Source organism: Macrobrachium nipponense, chromosome 12 (assembly GCF_015104395.2).
Source record: "Macrobrachium nipponense isolate FS-2020 chromosome 12, ASM1510439v2, whole genome shotgun sequence".
Taxonomy (NCBI): domain Eukaryota; kingdom Metazoa; phylum Arthropoda; class Malacostraca; order Decapoda; family Palaemonidae; genus Macrobrachium; species Macrobrachium nipponense.
Window position 1 is genome coordinate 18939825 of NC_087205.1, and position 20169 is coordinate 18959993.

Genomic DNA, 20169 nt, shown 5'->3' on the forward strand with positions numbered 1-20169 from the left:
ACGGTTCCTAACTTCCTCAAGACGCTGTAACTTCGAGATTCAGAGTAACTTTACCCAGGTTATTGCACTGATTCGTCAGCACAACGACCTGGGGGAAGGATCGCCGCTCCCACCAGCAGAGCCCATGTCTCTGCTCGAGTCGTTTTGGGGCCCGAGAGGGAACCCAAACCGACGGTGGGTTTGCCGCGATCGGAGCTTGCCGATTCTGTCTTGAACCAGAGTCTCTCGTCTCCGGACAAGAAGGCTCTCTCAGTTCTGGCCGGTCGATCAAGCTACTTCCACCTACCTCTACTGCGACAGCGGCGTTTTCTACGTGTCTTCGGACACCGTATTTAAATACTCCTTCGGTCCTCCTGAGAGGTTTCGACCTCGACGAGGACTGGGAATGAGTCGGAGGACGGTATCGACTCTCTCCTGTCAGGTGTCGATCAGCCCCACCCAGACGACGTTCACAGTGGCGGCAGACCCTTACCTACAGTGAGAGTTCGTACCCTCCTCGGGAAACGTTTTCTCCTGACGATACGTTTTCCCAGACTCTGAGAGAACATCGCCGCAAGGCGATGGCTGCTCCTACTCTTCTCCAACTGCTAGTTCCACTGGGAAGGCGAGCGAGTATCCAATTCCTCCCCCATTCCCTCTCTCCTTACGGCTACGAGGGAAAGGGGAAGGATCCTACAGAGATTTCTCTGTAGGATCCCACGTTGGGGACTGCGCTACCAGGGGGGACCTTCGGGTCCTACCTGACGTAAGCCCCGTGCGTTGAGGAGGGATCCTGCCCCATTCTCTCGTTTTCTACGGGAATCGAGAGGACCACCAGCCGATATCGTTTGACGAATTCGGTGGGGGTTTCGCAGACTGCTTAGAATTCTACGAATTTCTAGCGCATTCAGAGTGTTAGAGTTTCTTACGATCTCCAAACACTTAGGCGAGACCACGGTCCAAAGTGAGCGAGACGAGAATCCCCGATATGTTACACGATAATCGGGAACCTCGCCTATGCTCGAATTCCTGGAATTTCTAGCATTAGGAAAAAGACTGCTGCTGAAAGAAGACTATCTCACAGTAGGCGACCAACCTGGAATAGAGAAGAACGGACGGGAATATCCAGTTTGGCTTGAACTATCGTCTTAGTATTCTGTTCACCATTGAAGCTTTCCTTCGAGGAAGACTTCTTCACTCTCTTGATAGAGACCGAAGGTGGTCGATCTCCAATCCTTATTTTGTTTTCTTGAAGGAAAGAATTTAGGATGGAGATCGTGTTCAGAATCCTACAAATATACTACGTATATTAACCTCGCGACATGATTCTGCTAAGCAGTTGAATGGTCCGAGGGGTAGGCGCATATCCTGGTTATTCTACGGATTGCGACTTAGACGAAAAGTATTCTAATTGAACTGCAACTCGGGTTGCCTGCAACCTCCCAGGAGTTTCCAGTTTCAATTTCCTTTATATAACTTATGGTGTTGTCACAACAACACCATTTAAGCTTTTATATTTACCGAAATTCGTTTCGCATAAATATAATTGCTCGAGCATATCTTTTTATGCTCGGTGGTTCTAGCCGAACGCATTCCTTCGTGGAAAGGATTACTTGGCAACTCAGGATGACGAGTCAGCGACAGCTACTGCGTATTGAATTGCCCGAGGCATTTCAGTACCAGCTGCCGCTTTGAGATGGATGATTGGTTATGTCTTTCTCACCTGCTTTGATTGAATACCAACCGTATCTCTGCCCAACAATCACGGACTTAAGTCTCTGATTAACGGGGATTCTCGCATACATGAATGACCATCTACTGCTGTGACGCTAGTATTCATCATCTTCGGTATTGCGAGAATTTTAAACAGAGATATCTATTCGACTCTCATCTTTCTGTTTACCGCACGGTAACAGAATTCTGTAATAGTCCTCTTGCTGCATCGTATCTCGATAATGCGAATGATTTTTGCGGAATCTGAGTTTGTCCTCAAAATATCTTATATTCGGAGGTGTGCAATTGTTCATTGTTCACCCCGGATTAGCAGATGTATTGAAAGACATCGCCTACTCCCACACCTGCCAGCTCTACTTCCAAATGTTCAGCCCATGAAGCATTCTTCAGCGGCTCTCCCCTGTGTTTCATTACTGAAGAACGCGCTTTCAATTGCACAACGGACAGCAATGAAATGGCGGTTAGCGTTTTCAGTCATTTGTAAGCACAGGTTTAGAATCTTGAGATTCCTTCTCTCGATTCAGCTGGAAGACGTAGGTTGCATTCATTGCCTACCTTCGTCTTCAACGTCACATAGTGTTGTTTCTCCTTAAGCTGAGATTCAACGTCTATGAGATTTTCTTGCCATCAGGGACCTCGGTCTTTTGAAGGCAATTGACTTTCGCCTTTTGAGCTTATGCATTAAGAGAATCATCGCCGCGCCGTCCGGCATCGGTGACTAACAAATATTTTATTTGTTTGGTCTCTCAGCATAACTTTAAAGGGCGAAGGTCACGTGACTTACCCGGATGCTTGGACAACTTGCCTCTACTGATTCCGAACCAGTCAGTCGGCAGCTGTCAGAGCGCCCGAGTCAGTTACGAACTATGCTGTGGACTTAGTTCGGTTGTTCCAGAGCAATCATTACTTCGTCTTAATAGCTTGTCAGTATGAGTACTGTACATAACCAAAGTCGAGAAGAGGGATAGGTCATACGACTATTCCCTTCTTTTCGTCTTAGGTAACTGCATGACTTCTCTTGAGAAGTCAAGCACAAAGGGATGGGGATTTGTGACGCTCGATTTCGTACCGATCTTCGTAGCGAAGACTCAGAACCCTTCGGTAACTGACGATTGGTTCGAGTCCTTCACAATACCCTCCCTAATGGACTTCACCGCCTCCGATACGAAGGCTATGCTGCTTTGTCCTGTGAAGGCGCGACGGAGCTGTCTGAAGAAACTCGACACCCAGGATGAGTGTGGACGCCTCTTCATCATTCTCTCGCGTTCCGCAAGAACTTCTCCGTGGCGCAGGTAATGAAGGCAGGCGCCTGGTTTCCAACCGGACCGCATGCACCTCCTTCTACCTTCAGGATATTGCCCACAGTTCCTTGGATCTTTTTCCTTGGGAACCGTGGTGGTTGCTCAACACGTTGTGTAGTTAACCCAGACCCTCGCAGGCTGAACAGCATCGAGTCCTGGTGTGACCGTAAGAATGGATGAGGAATGAGAGTGTGACTGGCTCCTCTTCCCATCTTTTTCTTTCCTCTACCTCTGGGTAGAGTAGAGGGACACGGTCGTCACCCTGCTGGGTAAGGACGAGATGCAGGTGAGCTACTCAATAGAGCACCATCCTATCCCTTTCAGTAGGGATAGGAGTAAATATCCACCACTTCCTCCAACAAGGGGGAGGAAGTGGATGCCAATTTGAGACAACCCATCATTTTATGATTGTCTCTTGCAAACAGGAACAAGTTCTTGCTTGCTGGTACGAAGAGATACGCTTGCCTCTCTCTTAGTACTTGGCCCAGAGGTCTGACCATTGATCCTGCGGTGCACACCCCGATCAATCGGACAGAGGTTTGGATCCCTCCCTTGCTCTTACGACCAGGGAGGCACTCCAGGGTTGGACGAACACCAGTCTGTTCACCAAAAAGACTCAGATTCCTCCCACCAAGAAGTGAGTCTTCCTATTGTTAAAGGACCGAGGGTTTGTATTACGTATCGGAACAAATGACAATTTGTCGAAAATTGCATTTTTCCTAACTATACAAACCTGAGGTCCTTTACATATAGTCCCACCTCATGCCACCCCTCACTCTGCAACTTTTTGCATGGGCCTAAAGCAAAAGTGATTCTTCACCTCTCGGGCGCGCGGGCGCGCGCACGATCGGACAAGCAGTTAACTACCGTTCTCCCCTTGTTCGAAGCTTACGACCGTCCCAGCTGCCGCTAGTTACCTTCCTATTATTAAAGGACCGAGGGTTTGTATAGTTAGGAAAAATGCAATTTTCGACAAATTGTCATTTTGGAAGCAAATTCTATAACAATGGATACTGTGTTTAATGGAAATTCAAGTTTAAATTTTGGTTGAATGGATGAGTCTTATTTAAGACCAAGACCAGTTTTGTGGCAAAGGCCAGTTTGAAATTGGGAATGTTTTGATATATTAGGTCTGACAAAGGCATCAGCGCATGTAAATGTGTAAAATATCTTCTTTACCAGGTACTTTTGCCATGTATACATTTATCATTTTTTATTACAGGCTGATGTAAATGGTGTGATTTTATTTAATTTATGAAATAAGGGTGCCAAACCAAGCACTGGTGCCTTGGACAGTGAAAAAGAGAGAAATGGGGTGGTTTGAGAGCAAGATAGAGATCCAGAAAATAGAGGTGAAATTCAAGGATATAAAGGTAGAGTTTTCTCCACAGTTGCACTAGATTGAAATATGGAAGTTGGAAGCTATGTAGGTTAAGTAAAAGTCTGTTTTGTTTGTTCTTGTATGTTTAGTGTCTTTTTGACATTAAGTAATTGTGATTTTTTTTTAAGGTGTCATCCGTAATCTTTATCAGAAGTTAAGAATTTTACTTATTAGGATTGCCTTTGAGTTCATTTTAATCAGAATTTAATTATATCTTAGTTTTGTTTGTTTGTATGGTTTTTTTACATTGCATGGAACCAGTAGTTATTCAGCAACGGGACCAACAGCTTTATGTGACTTCTGAACCACATTGAGAGTGAACTTCTGTAACCAGAAATACACATCTCTCACACCTCGATGAAATGCCTGAGAATCGAACTCACGGCCGCCGAGGTGGCAAGCCAATACCATACCGATCACGCCTTTGAGGCACACTATATCTTAATTTTACCAGACCACTGAGCTGATTAACAGCTCTCCTAGGGCTGGCCCAAAGGATTAGATATTTTTACATGGCTAAGAACCAATTTTTATTGGGACCTACAGCTTATTGTGGGATCCAAACCACATCAAGAAATAAATTTCTATCACCAGAAATAAATTCCTCCGATTTAGTGTTGGTAAAGCGAGGAATCGAACCCAGACCATGAGATTGGTAGTTGAGCACGTAACCGCTTCGTCCAAATAGGAAATAGTTTTGTCTAGTCACTTGCTGCAATACAGTGTATAACCATGTAATTTTTTCTTTATAGTTTTGGTCTTTTTCAGTAGTGGTATGACTTGTATCAAGTTCTTGTATGGAATTCTTTAATGTGTGCTTTGATTTATTTTCAGCTTAAAATACTAGTTTAGTTGTAATGTTCTTTGTAGGAATACGTATATAGCATGTGTAGGTAACTACAGGCACTTGCATAAGATTTTTGTTGTTACATTGTTCTTTTAGGATTCATTATTTTTTAGTATTGGTGTTCCAATTTGTAGTTTTCTTTTAGAAAGGTCACGGGCACTTAACACCTATATGTAGTTCCATTTTGATTTCCTAGATGGCTGTACTAAGTACTTTCTTTCATTATAATTAACTCTGTGTCTGCAAAGGAACTGAATTTTAATTTTATCTGGTAGTAAGCACCATCTGATTATTTGGATTACCCTACATATCTGATTCATATTTTGAGCCTTTTGTTCCTTGAATTCAATGTGTCACATTATTGTTTATGGGGCATTTATTCTGCTCTCATTCTTTCTTTGGTATGTTGTGTATATGAGGATTTGTTTGTGTTTTATGTTGCATGGAACCAGTGGTTATTCAGCAACAGGACCAACGGCTTTACATGACTTCCGAACCACATCAAGAGTGAACTTCTACCACCAGAAATACACATCTCTGACCCCTCAAAGAAATGCCCGAGAATTGAACTCAGTGACCAAGACCAAACCGACCATGCCCACTAAAGCACTATATGAGGTTCTAGTCATATTTGTAGAGAATCCAAGAACATGGTTGGAAAATTTTTGTTGTTGTCACCCCAGTATATTTTCTGATTAATTTCACTCTCATTCTACTATTTGCTGTGTTGTGTGTATGTGATTAAGTCATAATTTATTTGAAGGGAATCTAAGAACAGGTTTGCAAAAGTTTCCTCGGTCTGTATGGTTACATAATATTTTTAGTTTTTCGATTTAACCATTACATTGCTTTCCATCAGCCAATTTATTAATATTCAGAAGGTGAAACCTATTCATTTGGAATAAGCCCACCGGGCCATTGACCTGAAATTCAAGCTTCCCAAAAATATGACGTTTATTAGGAAGAAGTAAGACAAGGTAGAGGGAAATATGTAGTACTGAAGAAGAGACCCCACTTATTAATAACAAAAAATAAAGTAACACATCAACAAATAGATAAAAATGTATTTAAATGCATGGAGGATTGTATTACTATAGTAATGTATTGCACCTTTGCTTCAACTTCTGAAGTTCCAATTGCGAGACTTCCTCTGGGAGGCTGATCCACAGTCCAACCGTGTAAGGAATAAAGGACCTCTGGAACTGAGAAGTTCGACAGCGAAGCACATTCAATGCATATTGGTGCTGCTGTTCAGTGAATCTGGTTGCTCTTGGGAGATAAAGGGGATCGGGGATCAATTGTGAATGTGAAAGATCTCTGTTGAAACACTACTTATGAAGAAGTGACAAACAGGATACCATCCATCGATGGTCCAAGTCATAACTACAACTAGTATTAAGAAACAAACCTACCACCACAAACCACTATCTAGAGATAAAACTGTCAGAAGCAGATGTTCACACTCGAGAGGAGTGTAAAACTACAAAAATTATACATTTTTTGCAATTTGTATTTTTCTTTACAAACCTGAAAGCTTTTAAAAAACAAGATGGATATTGGTAGTTTGCTACCAATGGAAGGAGAGGAATCCCCCCCCCCCCTCCTTTTGGCTGCATTTAAGACAAGATGTCTCTTTTGCTGCTTGCCATTTGACTTTCAAATATTATTTTCGAATTACGTAATTTTTGTTTTGAGATATTTTGCCTGTTTTGAAATAATGCAACAACTTGTTACATTTTATTTTCGCTCTTGCTACATATTTAACTCATGTTAGCCCCTCTCAAACTTGGTTTTGCCTTTTGATATAACAAATCTAACTTAGTCTTAGCCTTGGTTTTTGTCCTATTCTTCCGTTATATTCTTTTCTATTACATACCCAAGGAGAGTCCCTTGCCATTTTTAGATGTCTTCTCAATCTTCGTTTTATTGAACATCCTTATTCTACATCTTTTTTTCTGTTTGTTCTGAAGTGCTTATTTCTGAACAAGGCATTTTTTATTTCGACTACAGTTACTTAGAATGTTGTAATGTTTTAAGTCTTTCAGATGAGGTAGATCTCGAGAGGCATTAAGGAGGAAGAGGATTCTCTTGCTAGAGAGTTGGTTTCATAACTTGGCATATGAAATCTCTGCTTGCCTTCCAGCATGGATTCCCCCTCTTCTTGACACGAGGAAGAAGTGGAGATTGATGTTGCAAGACTTTCAAATGTGTAGGAACATGAAGTGTCCTTAGTTATTTAGGATTCTCATGAATTCTTCATCTTTCTTGTCACTGGCTCATACAACTCCTTGTGGGAGTCTCTTTGGTTTTAAGATTGGATGTCATGGTGGAAAAAGACAAGTCATGCCGGTAAAGAGAAATGCTTAGTTTCAAGACACCAGCTTCATTCATAGGATTTCTTTTTTGAAGAGGTGAAAATTGGAGCAAGGTGGGGTTGGTGATGTTTGAATGCAAGGAGACAGAATGGAAAGGTTGGAAGACACAAGGGGATAGAGAATGGATGAAGGAATACTGCAATAAGCCCTTAATTACCATCCACAGCACTGCATATAAAGAACTCCAAGTGGCTCCTTTCTGGAGAATAATAAAAGTCCACAAACAAAAAGGTTAAGATACATTAAATGTATATTAAAGGTTTTTATTTTTACAATCCTCTAATTTGCACCCACTTACAATTCTTTCGTACCATAATTTTTAAAAAAATTTAAGCAACAATATCACACTTCAAATGTGTATAACACATTAAACAAATTTTAGTAGTTTTAAAGCAGACTACTTCAAAATCCTGGTACAACATGGCCTTTCCTTTTCATTTTCTTGAATTTCTTTTCAACTTTTGCATCTCTCCTTGCTTTTAAGTTTTCATTTCTTTTCATTTGTTTGTCCATCATTTTCTTCTCCACTGCTGCTGATCGTTCTTCCCATCGTTTTTTACTCATCTTCTTACGATGCTCTTTCTTCTTTAGAGACTTCTGGAGTAAGTCTATATCATCTCGTACCTATAGGAAAAATGAACACATTTGACACCAAAATTTCATATTACCCAGATATAATGTATACAGTATGATCAATGGCAACATCTAATAACAAAGCAAAGCTTCTACACAGTAATTCCATAAACACTGTACTGTACCTTAGCACCCTCAGCCCTCTTCAAAGCTCCAGACCAAGCTTCAATCTCTTTTAATTCTGCAGCTCCTTTGAAATCTCCTTCCATCTCCAACTTTTTTCTCTGAAGAAAAGGAAAACAATAATGATACTTCACTAATATTAAACACAGTTTACTTAAAATTAAGCTTTTGGGAATCCACCTGTCATTACTAATGTACCTAAAAAGAACTTTGCAACTATAAGAATATCCAATGGGTTTCCTGCATTTGATATCAACCACAAAAACAAACCCAAGCAGAAAATTACCTTTTCTCCACAAAACTTAGGAGGAAAAAAATAGAGATGTACTGGATATTTTTTTTAAGAGACAGCTTATACTTCTCAAATCTATTAGCCATACTCATTTTGCATTAAAAAATTATGGCTGCAAAATCAAAATACACCTAGAGTTCTGCACTTATTTCTAAAGGCCAAGCACTGGAACCTAAGAATTCATTCAGCGCTAAAAGAAAATTGAGAGTAAGAGATTTAAAAAGTGTAGGTGTAATGACTGTTAGCAGAGGGTGGAAAGTCAGATGGAGAAGGATATGAATGCAGCTACAGTAAAAGGAAAGAAATGGTTGCAGCTAGGGACCAGACCAAAGGGATGCTGCAAAGAACTTAGGTAATGCCTACAGTGCACTACATGAGTGTTAACTTTGATTATTTTTACTCCTGAGATAACATACAACCTACCATTTCTCTTTCTTTAAGGGCTTGTGCAACCTTAATTTCAAGATTCTTTGCCTTTGTCGAATTACCACCACCACTTGAAAAATCAAATTTACTGAAGACCAGCTTGCCTTTCTCATTAAATATCTTTTTCTGCAGCATATCTGAAAGACAAAAAATTTAAATTAAAACTACAAGTAATAAATTCAAGATTTCAAAAGTAGAAATTCCTTATTGAAAAAAATTATAAACTTTTCAGACTAATCTTCAGACTAGAATGACAATGCTATTGTACCAAGATTAAATATAAAACATGCAAGTATTTAGTCAACACATGTATTATCACATCTGCTGCTGTTATCCTATATTCAGATACAGTATTTTCATTTGATGAGCATTTCCAGATTTATGATTATTAACTTCATTTGATGAGCATTTCCAGATTTATGATTATTAACATGATTACCTGAGCTGACAATGTTAACTTCCATAGGCCTGGCCGACAGGGTTAGTTTTCATTGAATATATATCGGCTCTTATTCAACTTTTGAGATGCTGATTACAACTATACTATTTCCACCCAAGATTCCAATGCCGTAGGTAATTTTTACTTTTTTTTTTTTTCAATTTTGTCTGTACCAAGAAATTGCAAGTATTCAGCTTCAAAATATTAACACTTGCTGTATAACATGATTAATTCACAGCAAGTAATATATGGAAAATATTGCTATATTCATTACCCGTGTGTGCTATGCCATAGACAAGTTTTAGAACCACCCAAGTTCTCTAAGGGTGTTAATGAGCAAAATTCCCTAAAAATTTAATATTTGAATTTTTTTAAAATTTAATACTATTTGAATAAACTAAAAAAGTTGAGGATTCTGATAAAACTTCTTTACAATCATTTGTTCCAATATTTGATATATGCTGCTGGTTCATTTAAAGTTGGATGACCACACAAGATATGATCTATACATTCAGGAGTGGGTAATATGAATTATTCATCAAAAATACCTAAAGGTAAGACTAGTGTCCAATTCAAAGACAGAATATTATTTAAATGTAACTCTTTTTTAAAGAAACACCATGGTTAAGCTACACCCTACATTAGATGCAACACTATTAAGAAGTTTGCTAAATTATTTAAAAGGATTTGTTTCTACCTGAAAATTTATTTAATATGCTTTTACCAAAATAAAATTAAAAAATCACAAAAATATAACACTCAAAAATCTGAAGATATAATGTTCACCACTGACATTAGTCACACATGTAATCTGGAATTCTATATCAACTTGACATGAACTTCAACAGTTTACATCCCACAGGACGGGAACTTGACGAACTTCAGCAGTTTACATCCCACAGGACGGGAACTTGTATGGACAATGTGATTTGTTTCTGTTCAAGTTGCCTTTATCATCACTAACTAGTTTAAATTGTTGTAGGAATTTCTCTAACAGTTAAGGAGTGAAAACAGTTCTATAAAGTTTCTTTATGATTTTTGGATACTAGTCTCTATCCTATAATTTCCAATCACGTCCAAATCATTTCAACCATTGAGAACAAAATTTACTTTTCAGTTTCTGGGGATCTCTTACCAACTTCAATTGTAACCCCTTTCCCAATACACTAAAACTATGAAAATCAGCATTTTGTTTACAATTAACCATTTCTTCAATGCAAAGAGAGGTATGGGTCCCTGGATCTCACAAGTGTAATTTTAATTCTACCGGTTTCCAGCTTGGCGCTAGTAAATCCTAATGTTAAGACCTCAGGTTTGTTAGTTATGAAAAATACAAATTAGTTACAAATTTGGTATTTTTTCTTAACCATTTTTGAAGAATACAGTTTAGTAGCCCAACAATCTCTCCATTTCATCAGACAGCTACTCCCCCCCCCCCCCCCCCTTCCAATACTGGCTTTGGGAATCTTCTACTTTCAATTCCAACATTTTTGCAAACCAGAACATTTTCTATGATACCATTTATTACATTCAATGCAAAATATTGCATTCACCCCTGAACCTCTCCATAAGGCCATTTTCCTTTGTCATGGGCTTTTTCTTTTGAACCCTTTCCAATCACCTTGAGCTAACTACAAACTCTATGGTTTAAACATATATATACAACCATTATTAGCCTCAATCTATGTAAAACATTCAGCTACAAAGACTTGAAAAAGAAGAGAGGCTTGGCACCATGAATACCAGAGTCCATTGTATAATCTAATTGCTCTTTGCCAAACCAATTGCTACATGAAAACATGTCAATTAAAATCCCTGTGAACCCTAATTTAAGGATTCAGCAGAAAAGCCTCTAAAACCAAAGACCCATTAGGAAGAAGTCCAATTCTCATAAATAGTAGAAATTGGAGCTGGCAATGGCCCCAGTATTTCTCTTTTATGCCAAATTTTCTATATCAAATCAAATCAACCAAACAATACACATACATCACACCTGAGGTGTAAAGGCAGGTAATGCAAAAAATGCACAGGTACGGTTACACAGTAACAAAAGAGGGCCCTCAAAGCGAGGGTTCTGCTCAAGCAAAAAACTCCTGAGAAACCTCTAAACTACAAGCAGCCAGGGAACCATGGAATCCAACAAGTCTCCAGAGAGCAAAATTCCATTGACTCTAAGATCAGACAAGATCAACAGTTGGAAATAAACCAACATAGGCATGAGTGGGATCAACCAATCGGCCAAAACTTCATTAGTTGTAACGAGTCTTCGTTGAAAAACTTTGAAGACAACAGAAGTGCTTGGAAGGGGCAAGAGCAAGGAGGGACATAATCTTGACAAAGATAGTGTTTGGTGTTAGGGGAAAAAGCAACAAGTGAGGTTGAGGGGACCACAATGAAGGACACTCGTGATACCTTCAACAACAGCTTGTCTGGTCATTGAATGGTCGTCATACAGTTTTCAAATTTAGTTGCAGTAGAGCAAGGTTTGGGGAACTACGCATACAAACAATCACGGTATCACTTTTCCTTTAGCAGCAGGGGAACTGACATGTGGTTAGATTTCAGATTTGTGTGGGAAACTGACATGTGGTTAGACCTTGGATATGTGTAGCATCTTCAAGAATCTAAATTACATCAACAAATTTCTCATGTGCTGTTTACAAGGATATAAAACCATCTTTTATATGGACGAAGTGTCTAGAGATCCTAAATAGTGTAGAACCTCTCTCCAGTAATGTCACTTTATGTCATGTAAGTAAGAAGTGTGCGGTTTGCTATAATCCCACTCTAGAAGGTCCCCTTGTAAGAAGAGAAGATCAGGCCCAAAAAAAGTCCAGATATTCATATCATATAGGTGCAAGAAGCCTCTATAAAACTCTGCCCCCAATGTCTTTCCAGAGGTTATCTTCCACAAATTTTCACTCACTTCCATAACTCTAGGTACAGGCAGTCCCGGTTACCGGTGGATTTGGTTGATGACATTTTTGTTTTACGGTGCTTTGTCAAATATACTCATTAAAAAAAATGGTCTTTTTACGGCATGATGTTTAGGTTATAACAGTATTTACAGTATAGTCTCATTGTACAGTAAATCCTATAAAATGACAAATTTGTAACTAATTTGTATTTTTCATAACTAACAAACCTGAGGTCTTAACATTAGGATTTACTAGCGCCAAGCTGGAAACCGGTAGAATTAAAATTAAACTTGTGCAATCCAGGGACTATTGGCATCTACCAGGTCACGGGGCATGTATTACCCAGAATGCCCTTGGCATCCTGTGACCTACCAGTTATACTTCTATCCTAGTTTAGACTACTAGAGGGGTGGTTCGAGGTGGGCCTTTAACTGTTAAGACCTCAGGTTTGTTAGTTATCAAAAATACAAATTAGTTACAAATTTGTCATTTGTTCATAAATGAAACAAACCTTCGGTCTTAACACTAGGATAGACTTACTTATTGGAGGGAGGTAAGTCCCTATAACTGACTGGGAGTTTGCCACCTAAATCCATTTCCGAATATTATGAGTATTCCAAGATAATGGACTATGAACCCTTGAACCAAAGATATATGAGAATCTATTGGTTTTCCTCACTGGGTGCTGGTACCATGCCATGGTTTATAAACTATGTGAAAATAGAGGGCCTTCCATTCTCCTAAACCACTCTCGTCCTTTGTATCTGGATCTACCATCACCCCTCCCTTCCTTATTACCGAGAGGGGTGTGTTGCTACTGAAAAGTATACTATACTCTAAAATAACTTTACAGTATGGCTGACCACCTCACCTGCATCTAGTCCGTTCCAGCTTATGATGGCACTTCCTTCATACTGCCGTAGGTAAAGGAGTAGAAAGAAAGTAGTAAAGAAAAAAGACCAGTCATCCCAGTCATCCTACTTTCATACCTTCATCTTAGACTAGACACAAACTGACCCGCAAGGGGTACTGGATGAGCTATACCACTTGCTGGGCCGCCACCACTGGACCCAAGGAAAAGGTATCCAAGGATCTATGGGCAACATCTTTTAAATAATATGAAGTGAAAGCGGTTTGGCATTTCCAAACACGAGCTTTCAGAATTCTCTCCACAGACATATTCTTCTTGAAAGCCAAAGAAGCACTCAAGCCTCTGATGTCATGAGCCCTAGCCCTCTCCTGGCTATCTGACCCCCTGTCTTCTGTCATGTAGGTATTCCTGATTGTTTCTCTTAGCCAAAATGATATTGTATTCCTGGACACTTCCTTTTTGTTCCTTCCTGTACTTACGAACAACCTCCTGCACTCAGGCCTGAGGTGCCTTGTCCTTCTTAAGTACTCTCTCATTACTCTGATGGGACACAGAAGCATCTCATCTCTTGTCTTTATCTACAAAATCTGCCAGAGAAGGTATGGAGAAGGAGTCAAATCTACCGTCCACTATTGAAGGGTTTTGAGTTTTGGCCACGAATTCTGGAACAAACTCGAATACCATTGACTTCCAACCTCTCGAGTGCTTCACGATATATGACAGGCCATGGAGTTCCCCCACCCTTTTGGTTGAGGCTAGGGCCAATAAGAAGACTGTTTTCAGGGTCAGGCTCCTATCTGTGGACTGCCTTAGTAGTTCGTAGGGGGGTTTTGTCAGACTACTCAGTACCATGGTCAAATCCCAATCTGGGGCTTTTAGTTCTTTTGGCGAACATGACTGCTCAAAGCTCTTCATCAACATGGCAAACTCCCATGAAGATGAAATGTCCACACCTTCCATGCGTTAAGACAGAGGCTAAAGCAGCACTGTACCCCTTCACCGCAGATACAGACATATGCCTTTCTAACCTGAGATATATCAGAAAGTCCGCTAATTGCTGAATAGTGGTACCGAGTGGAGACAAGTTCCCTCTACGACACCAATCACAGTATGCTGACCATTTTCCTTGGTATACTGCTAGCGATGACTTTCTGATATTACCTGCCATCTGCGCTGCTGCTTTCTGCGAAAACCCTCTCACTCGCAGGAGATACTTGACAGTCTCCACCTGTGAAGTGATAGGGACTTCACCGACCGGTGGTACCTCTCCACGTGCGGCCGACATGGTAGGTTGTTCCATGGGGGTAACTCTCGGCACGTCTAATAGGAGTTCCAAGAGGTCCGGAAACCATTCTACCTTTGGTCATAAAGGAGCTACCAGAGTCATTCTGAGGTTCTGAGACCGCATTACCCTGTTCAGAACCTGACGGATTAGACAAAATGGAGGAAATGCATAAACGTCCAGATTGTCCCACGGGTGTTGTAGCGCATCTTCTGCTACTGACTCTACGTCTGGGACTACCGAACAATACACTTCCAACTTTTTGTTGTACCTGGTTGCGAATAGGTCTATGATCAGCCTTTCCCACAACATGTGCATCCTGTCCACTACCTGTTGGTGCAAGGACCACTCCATACCTAGGATCTGATCCCTTCGGCTCAACTTGTCGGCCACTGTTTCTTTTCCCCGGAATATATCTGACTGATGTCTACTAGGTTCTCTACAGCCCACTGATGAAGTTGAACTGTCATCACATGTAACTGTCGAGACAGTAGACCTCCTTGTTTGTTTATGTAAACTACTACTGTGGTGTTGTCTGACATCAATACCACTGCTTTTAACTCCAGCACGTTTATATGGAGTTCTCTGTCCTTGCCACTCCATTTCGCTGAAACCATCAGCTTCTCCATATGGGCTCCCCAACCTTCTAGTGACGCATCTGAGAATAGCAAGAGATCCGAGGAGGGTTGCTGAAGGGGAACACCCACTGTCAGATTGTTGTCCTTCACCCACCACAGCAAGTCTTTCCTCACTTCTGACGACAAGGGAATCTGCTTGTACGGGTGATCTACTACTGGTGCCCAAAACTCCTTCATCCTCCATTGTAGAGACCGAAGGTGTAGCCTCCCTTGTGGTACTAGGTTCTCCAAGGAAGTTAGAACTCCCAGTACTACCTGCCACTGTTTTGCTGGCTGTATTTTTTTTTTCCAGAAAGGCATTCACCACTTGTTTGCATTTCTCTGTTCTCTGGTCTGTCGGGAATACTTTGGCTTTTATCGTGTCTATAACCATTCCCAGATACACCAGCTTCTCACTTGGATCCAACGGCAACTTCTGATTTATCACAATGCCTAAGCTGTGACAAAACTGTAGAAGGGTGGCCCTTTCCCTGAGTAATTTCTCTCTGGACTTTGCTATCACAAGCCAATTGTCTAGATATCTTATTAGCCTGATCCCCTGAGCATGCGGCCATGTCGACACGAGAGTGAACATTCTTGTAAAAACTTGAGACGTTGTCAATCTGAAGCACAGAACTTTGAACTCGAAAACTTTCTCTGCAAGATTGAAGCGGAGAAATTTCCTTGAAGACTGATGGACTGGGATCTGAAAGTATGCATCCTTTAAGTCGATTGTCAGTATAAAGTCCTTGATCCTGACTGCTTGTAGAACTGTCTTTGGAGTTTCCATTTTGAATCTGGTTTTTCTTATAAAGAGATTCAATGTTGACAGGTCTATTACTGTCCTCCAGTCCCCGTTGGGTTTGGGTACAAGGAAAATCCTGCTGTAAAACCCCTCTGACGGAACAGATACTTGTTCCACAGCCCCTTTTTCCAACATCTTCACTTCCTCTTGCAGAATAAAAGCCTTTTGAGGTTCTTGAGCATAAGTGAGGTGAGGTAATGGCTGTTCTGTCAGAGGTGGGGATACTTCGAATGGAATCAAATACCCGACCCTGAGAACATCCAACACCCACTGCTCTGCTTCCAGTTCCTGCAACACCTTCCAGTGATTTGCCAGGCAACATCCCCACTGGTGTGGCTGAGTGATGAGAGGCGCCCATCCTATCGCCATGTGCCTCTCCCTCTTCCCCTAATCCCCCTTCCTCTACTATTTCTATTGTGAAAGGGCCGATGAGCTAATTTCTTTGGGGAAGAGGGTCTTGTTGCTCTACTAGGGATGCTATTCCTCATTGGCTTCTTTCAAGGTATTTGCTGCTGCCTTACCTCCATAGGGTAATTTTGACTATCAGATGTTTTTCTAACTGCCTGCTGTACCAATCTATCGTTATGTCCATCCTTCTTCTATCTATAGCCTCTTCTTGTATGGCTTCTGGCAACAGCAATTGCAACTCTTAAGATATTCCCATTCCTCATTGCTAGAAGGGAATCCAAATCAACAGAGCAGCTTAGCCTAGCCAAAGCTGCATCTCTCCTCATTAATAGGATATTTGCCCAAACACTGGCACTCATAATTTGTCAAGTACGCAATTGCTTTGGCACCTGATTGTAGTAATCTAATGAACATTGATTTATCCATTACTTTTCTCGTCATTTCTGATGATGCAATCTTCGCCACTGCTGTTGACCAAAGATCCAACCAAGAAGCAGTCTGAAAGACAGAAGAAGCTGTTGCTTCTAACGTAGCAGCCTCTTGGCAAGTCATCGAAGGGCATTCCATTTTTACTTGCCCTAAGGTTAATCCAGGTCTTAACCTTACCACATTTGGGTTAATTTGTCTAGATAGCAAAGGAACCGAACCGTTGATGTCGTATATTTCCTATGTTTCATCATTGGAGGAGGGAAACTTAAACAATCTATTTGATCTTAAGGAATTATCCCTTCCCGCAATCCTTGCATTTACATGCTGTAAAATTGACTCTGCATGACTTGAACAAGGCAATTCATACGAAACCTTGGTATCCTTTTTCAACCCAAATGCAATGTCAATCCCCGGAGGAAGCATACTGGCAGGTGTTGCCGTTCTCCCCGAAAGGGTACAAATCAATCACCTCCGCATAAGAAGCCAGAAACTCTTTGGTTTTCTCCTTCCTCCAGTTCTAGCGTGCTGTGCTCAGGCACGGGAGACGCTATCTCACTCCTATCCCCTGACAACCGTCCGGGTGCTTCGTGGCTGTCTGCCCCTACAGCCGCGATACCTTTGATCTCGGCTGACCGCCGACGGCTCGATCCCAAACAGTCGGCAGGAGAACGAGACCGCCTCACTTCTTCTCTGCTTGCAGATCGAGAGCGAGAATCTCGCCTATACCTCCGAGATGAAGGCTCTCTCGAAACCGAGTTCACTTCTTCTCCATGACGACTGATATAGTCTCCAACGACCATCGGAGAATTCGGCCTTGATCCTTCATCTAGGCGGACAACTTCCACCAACGTATCAGACGAGGTTGCCAACTCACTATTCTTCGTTCTTTAATAGGAGCCTTTTCATCTTTTCTCCATATTTTAAACGGTCTTACAGGCAAAACCAGTATCTGTACTCTACGACATTGTAGTCTTCCTTAGACTCTTTGTCGTCTCTACTGGCAACTCCGCATCGGCCGCCAGCCTAGCAACCGTCGGCTCACTCGCTCGTTCGGACTTTTGTAAACGGCTTCGTCCGCTAGCTTTGAGCTTACCAGCCACTGACTTCTTGCCTTTCTTGCTGACTGGGATGTGACAGTCCTGGCCCGAAGATGACGAAGAATTCACTCTTCTCCTCTTGGCCCGAGGATCAGTCACGAAATCCCGTATCCCCCAACGCTTGACTGGTACACGCCTTTTCTTTTTGTCTTTCTTAATAATTTTCTTCTCTAGATCCTGTAATTTCTTCATTACAGTGTGTACTACAGAGTCAGAAAGCGTATTTGGGTCCGGGGGCAGCGTAGTTTGTTTGTTTGTATGGTGCTTTTACGTTGCATGGAACCAGTGGTTATTCAGCAACGGGACCAACAGCTTTACGTGACTTCCGAACCACGTAGAGTGAACTTCTATCACCAGAAATACACATCTCTCACTCCTCAATGGATTGGCTGAGAATCAAACCCACGACCACCGAGGTGGGATGCTAATACCATACCAACCACACCGCTGAGGCGCTTAGAGACAGCGTAGTAGACTGAGAAGCAGTAGGCTGTGACGTCATCGCGTCCGCCATGTCTGTGTGACGCTGTTGTGACGTCACCAATCTTGTAGGGAGAGACTGTGCGGCTGCTGCTGGCATCCCTGCGTTTGCAGCAAAACTACCTCCCACGTTCTGCATTGCCGTCAACATTGAAGTTGTTGGCGTAGCCGCGGCATTATTTCCCATAAAGGACAATCTAGGGGGATGAGGAATATTCAGTTGTGGCGGAATCACAAGCTAGGAAAAAACAAGCTGCAGAATCCCCCCCCAACATATACTTAATCGATCCAGCTGCCAAACCCACCCTCAGTCACTCTTTCTTCTATACACAACAAATATACGCAGGACAATTGACCTATAGCAACAAAAACAAAACAAAAAAACAAAAACAACACAAAACACACGTACTTACCAACACTCCAGATACTCCCGGCTATCCTGTGCTGTCTGCCGTCGATGTCGCAGAGATACCAACCACAACCCAGAACCACAACCCACAACCAAAACAACACAACAACAAAAAACGAATAACAACAAAACAGGAACACAACCACAAACCAACAACAACATCCAAAGACCACAACCCACAACTCAACAACAAACAAGAAACACAACCACAACCCAACAAAACAGCAAACAACCAAGGAACACAACCTCACATATAACAACAAAACACAACAAAAGACCACTGCACAAACACAAAAATCACAACAGCACAGGCACAACTACTCTAATCAAACAACACTAACCTAACAATCACAATAACAAACAAAAACACACAAAACTCAACGAACTCCCAATGCCTTCAAAGACCGCTGCCGTCACTAATAAACCTCACCAGTTCTTACTAAAGACTCGCTTAAGACTGACTCAAAACTCTCACTCTCTCTCTCTCTCTCTTTCTCTTTCACACACACACAGACGTTGTCAAATGGAACTTCATAATTCCTCCATATTTCTTCCCCTGTTACATTTGACAACGTCTCCTTTCACTCACAACACCCACGGATGCTCAGATGCAGGTCCCCTGGATTTTGTTTGAGGGCCCTCATACACACTCTCAGTTACACCACCATCAACTTCTCCCAGATCACTTCCAGTCAGACTACCATTACTATCTCCCTCACTACCATCCCCCCAAATCCCATTCACTATCTCATCTACCCCTTCTAACTCTTGTCCGAACATCTCTCGTAATTCTGCCACCAAATCACTTACCTCATTTACACTCCTGGCAAACTCCTGAAGAGACTCATTCATACTGCCAACTACATCCTTACTACCTGATTCCCTTCCTGGTGAAACTTCACTAAACCCTGACAATTCAAACCCACACACGCTATATGTATCATTACTCCCCCCAAAGTCATCTGTATTACACTGTGTAGCCTTATCCACCATTTTTACCCTAACACTAACCCCTCTATCATGCAGCTCACATTTCTCCCTTTCATTCCCTTTCCTTACCTTTTTCCGCTTCCTTCCATACTCAACCAACACTAACTGCCGATCTTCCAGACCCATTTGCTCACTGACACTCAGCTCACATTTATTCACCCTCAACCACTCACTCATCGCATTCTCCCTAACATACTGTCACATACTAGAGGACCCACCCAATTGAATCCCCTTAACACCTAGTTCCCCGAATTCCCAGCCTGACTCATCCTCTTTCGCCTACACACACTCGCCACGTGACCTTCCATTCCACATTCAACACATTTTGCACGC

General features: G+C 41.6%; 1 protein-coding gene across 2 annotated transcripts in view; it reads right to left on the minus strand.

Moving 5' to 3' along the window:
* Positions 1 to 7864: 7864 nt before the first annotated feature.
* LOC135224385 (surfeit locus protein 6 homolog) overlaps positions 7865 to 20169 on the minus strand; it is a 74473-nt gene continuing 62168 nt past the window's right edge. For both annotated transcript variants that reach the window (XM_064263341.1, XM_064263340.1), the window contains 3 exons: positions 9089 to 9228; positions 8376 to 8474; positions 7865 to 8241 (listed from right to left, as the gene is read on the minus strand). In XM_064263341.1, coding sequence (XP_064119411.1) covers positions 8020 to 8241; positions 8376 to 8474; positions 9089 to 9228 — 461 coding nt within the window. In that variant the 3' untranslated portion in view covers positions 7865 to 8019. The remainder of the gene's footprint in view (positions 8242 to 8375; positions 8475 to 9088; positions 9229 to 20169) is intronic.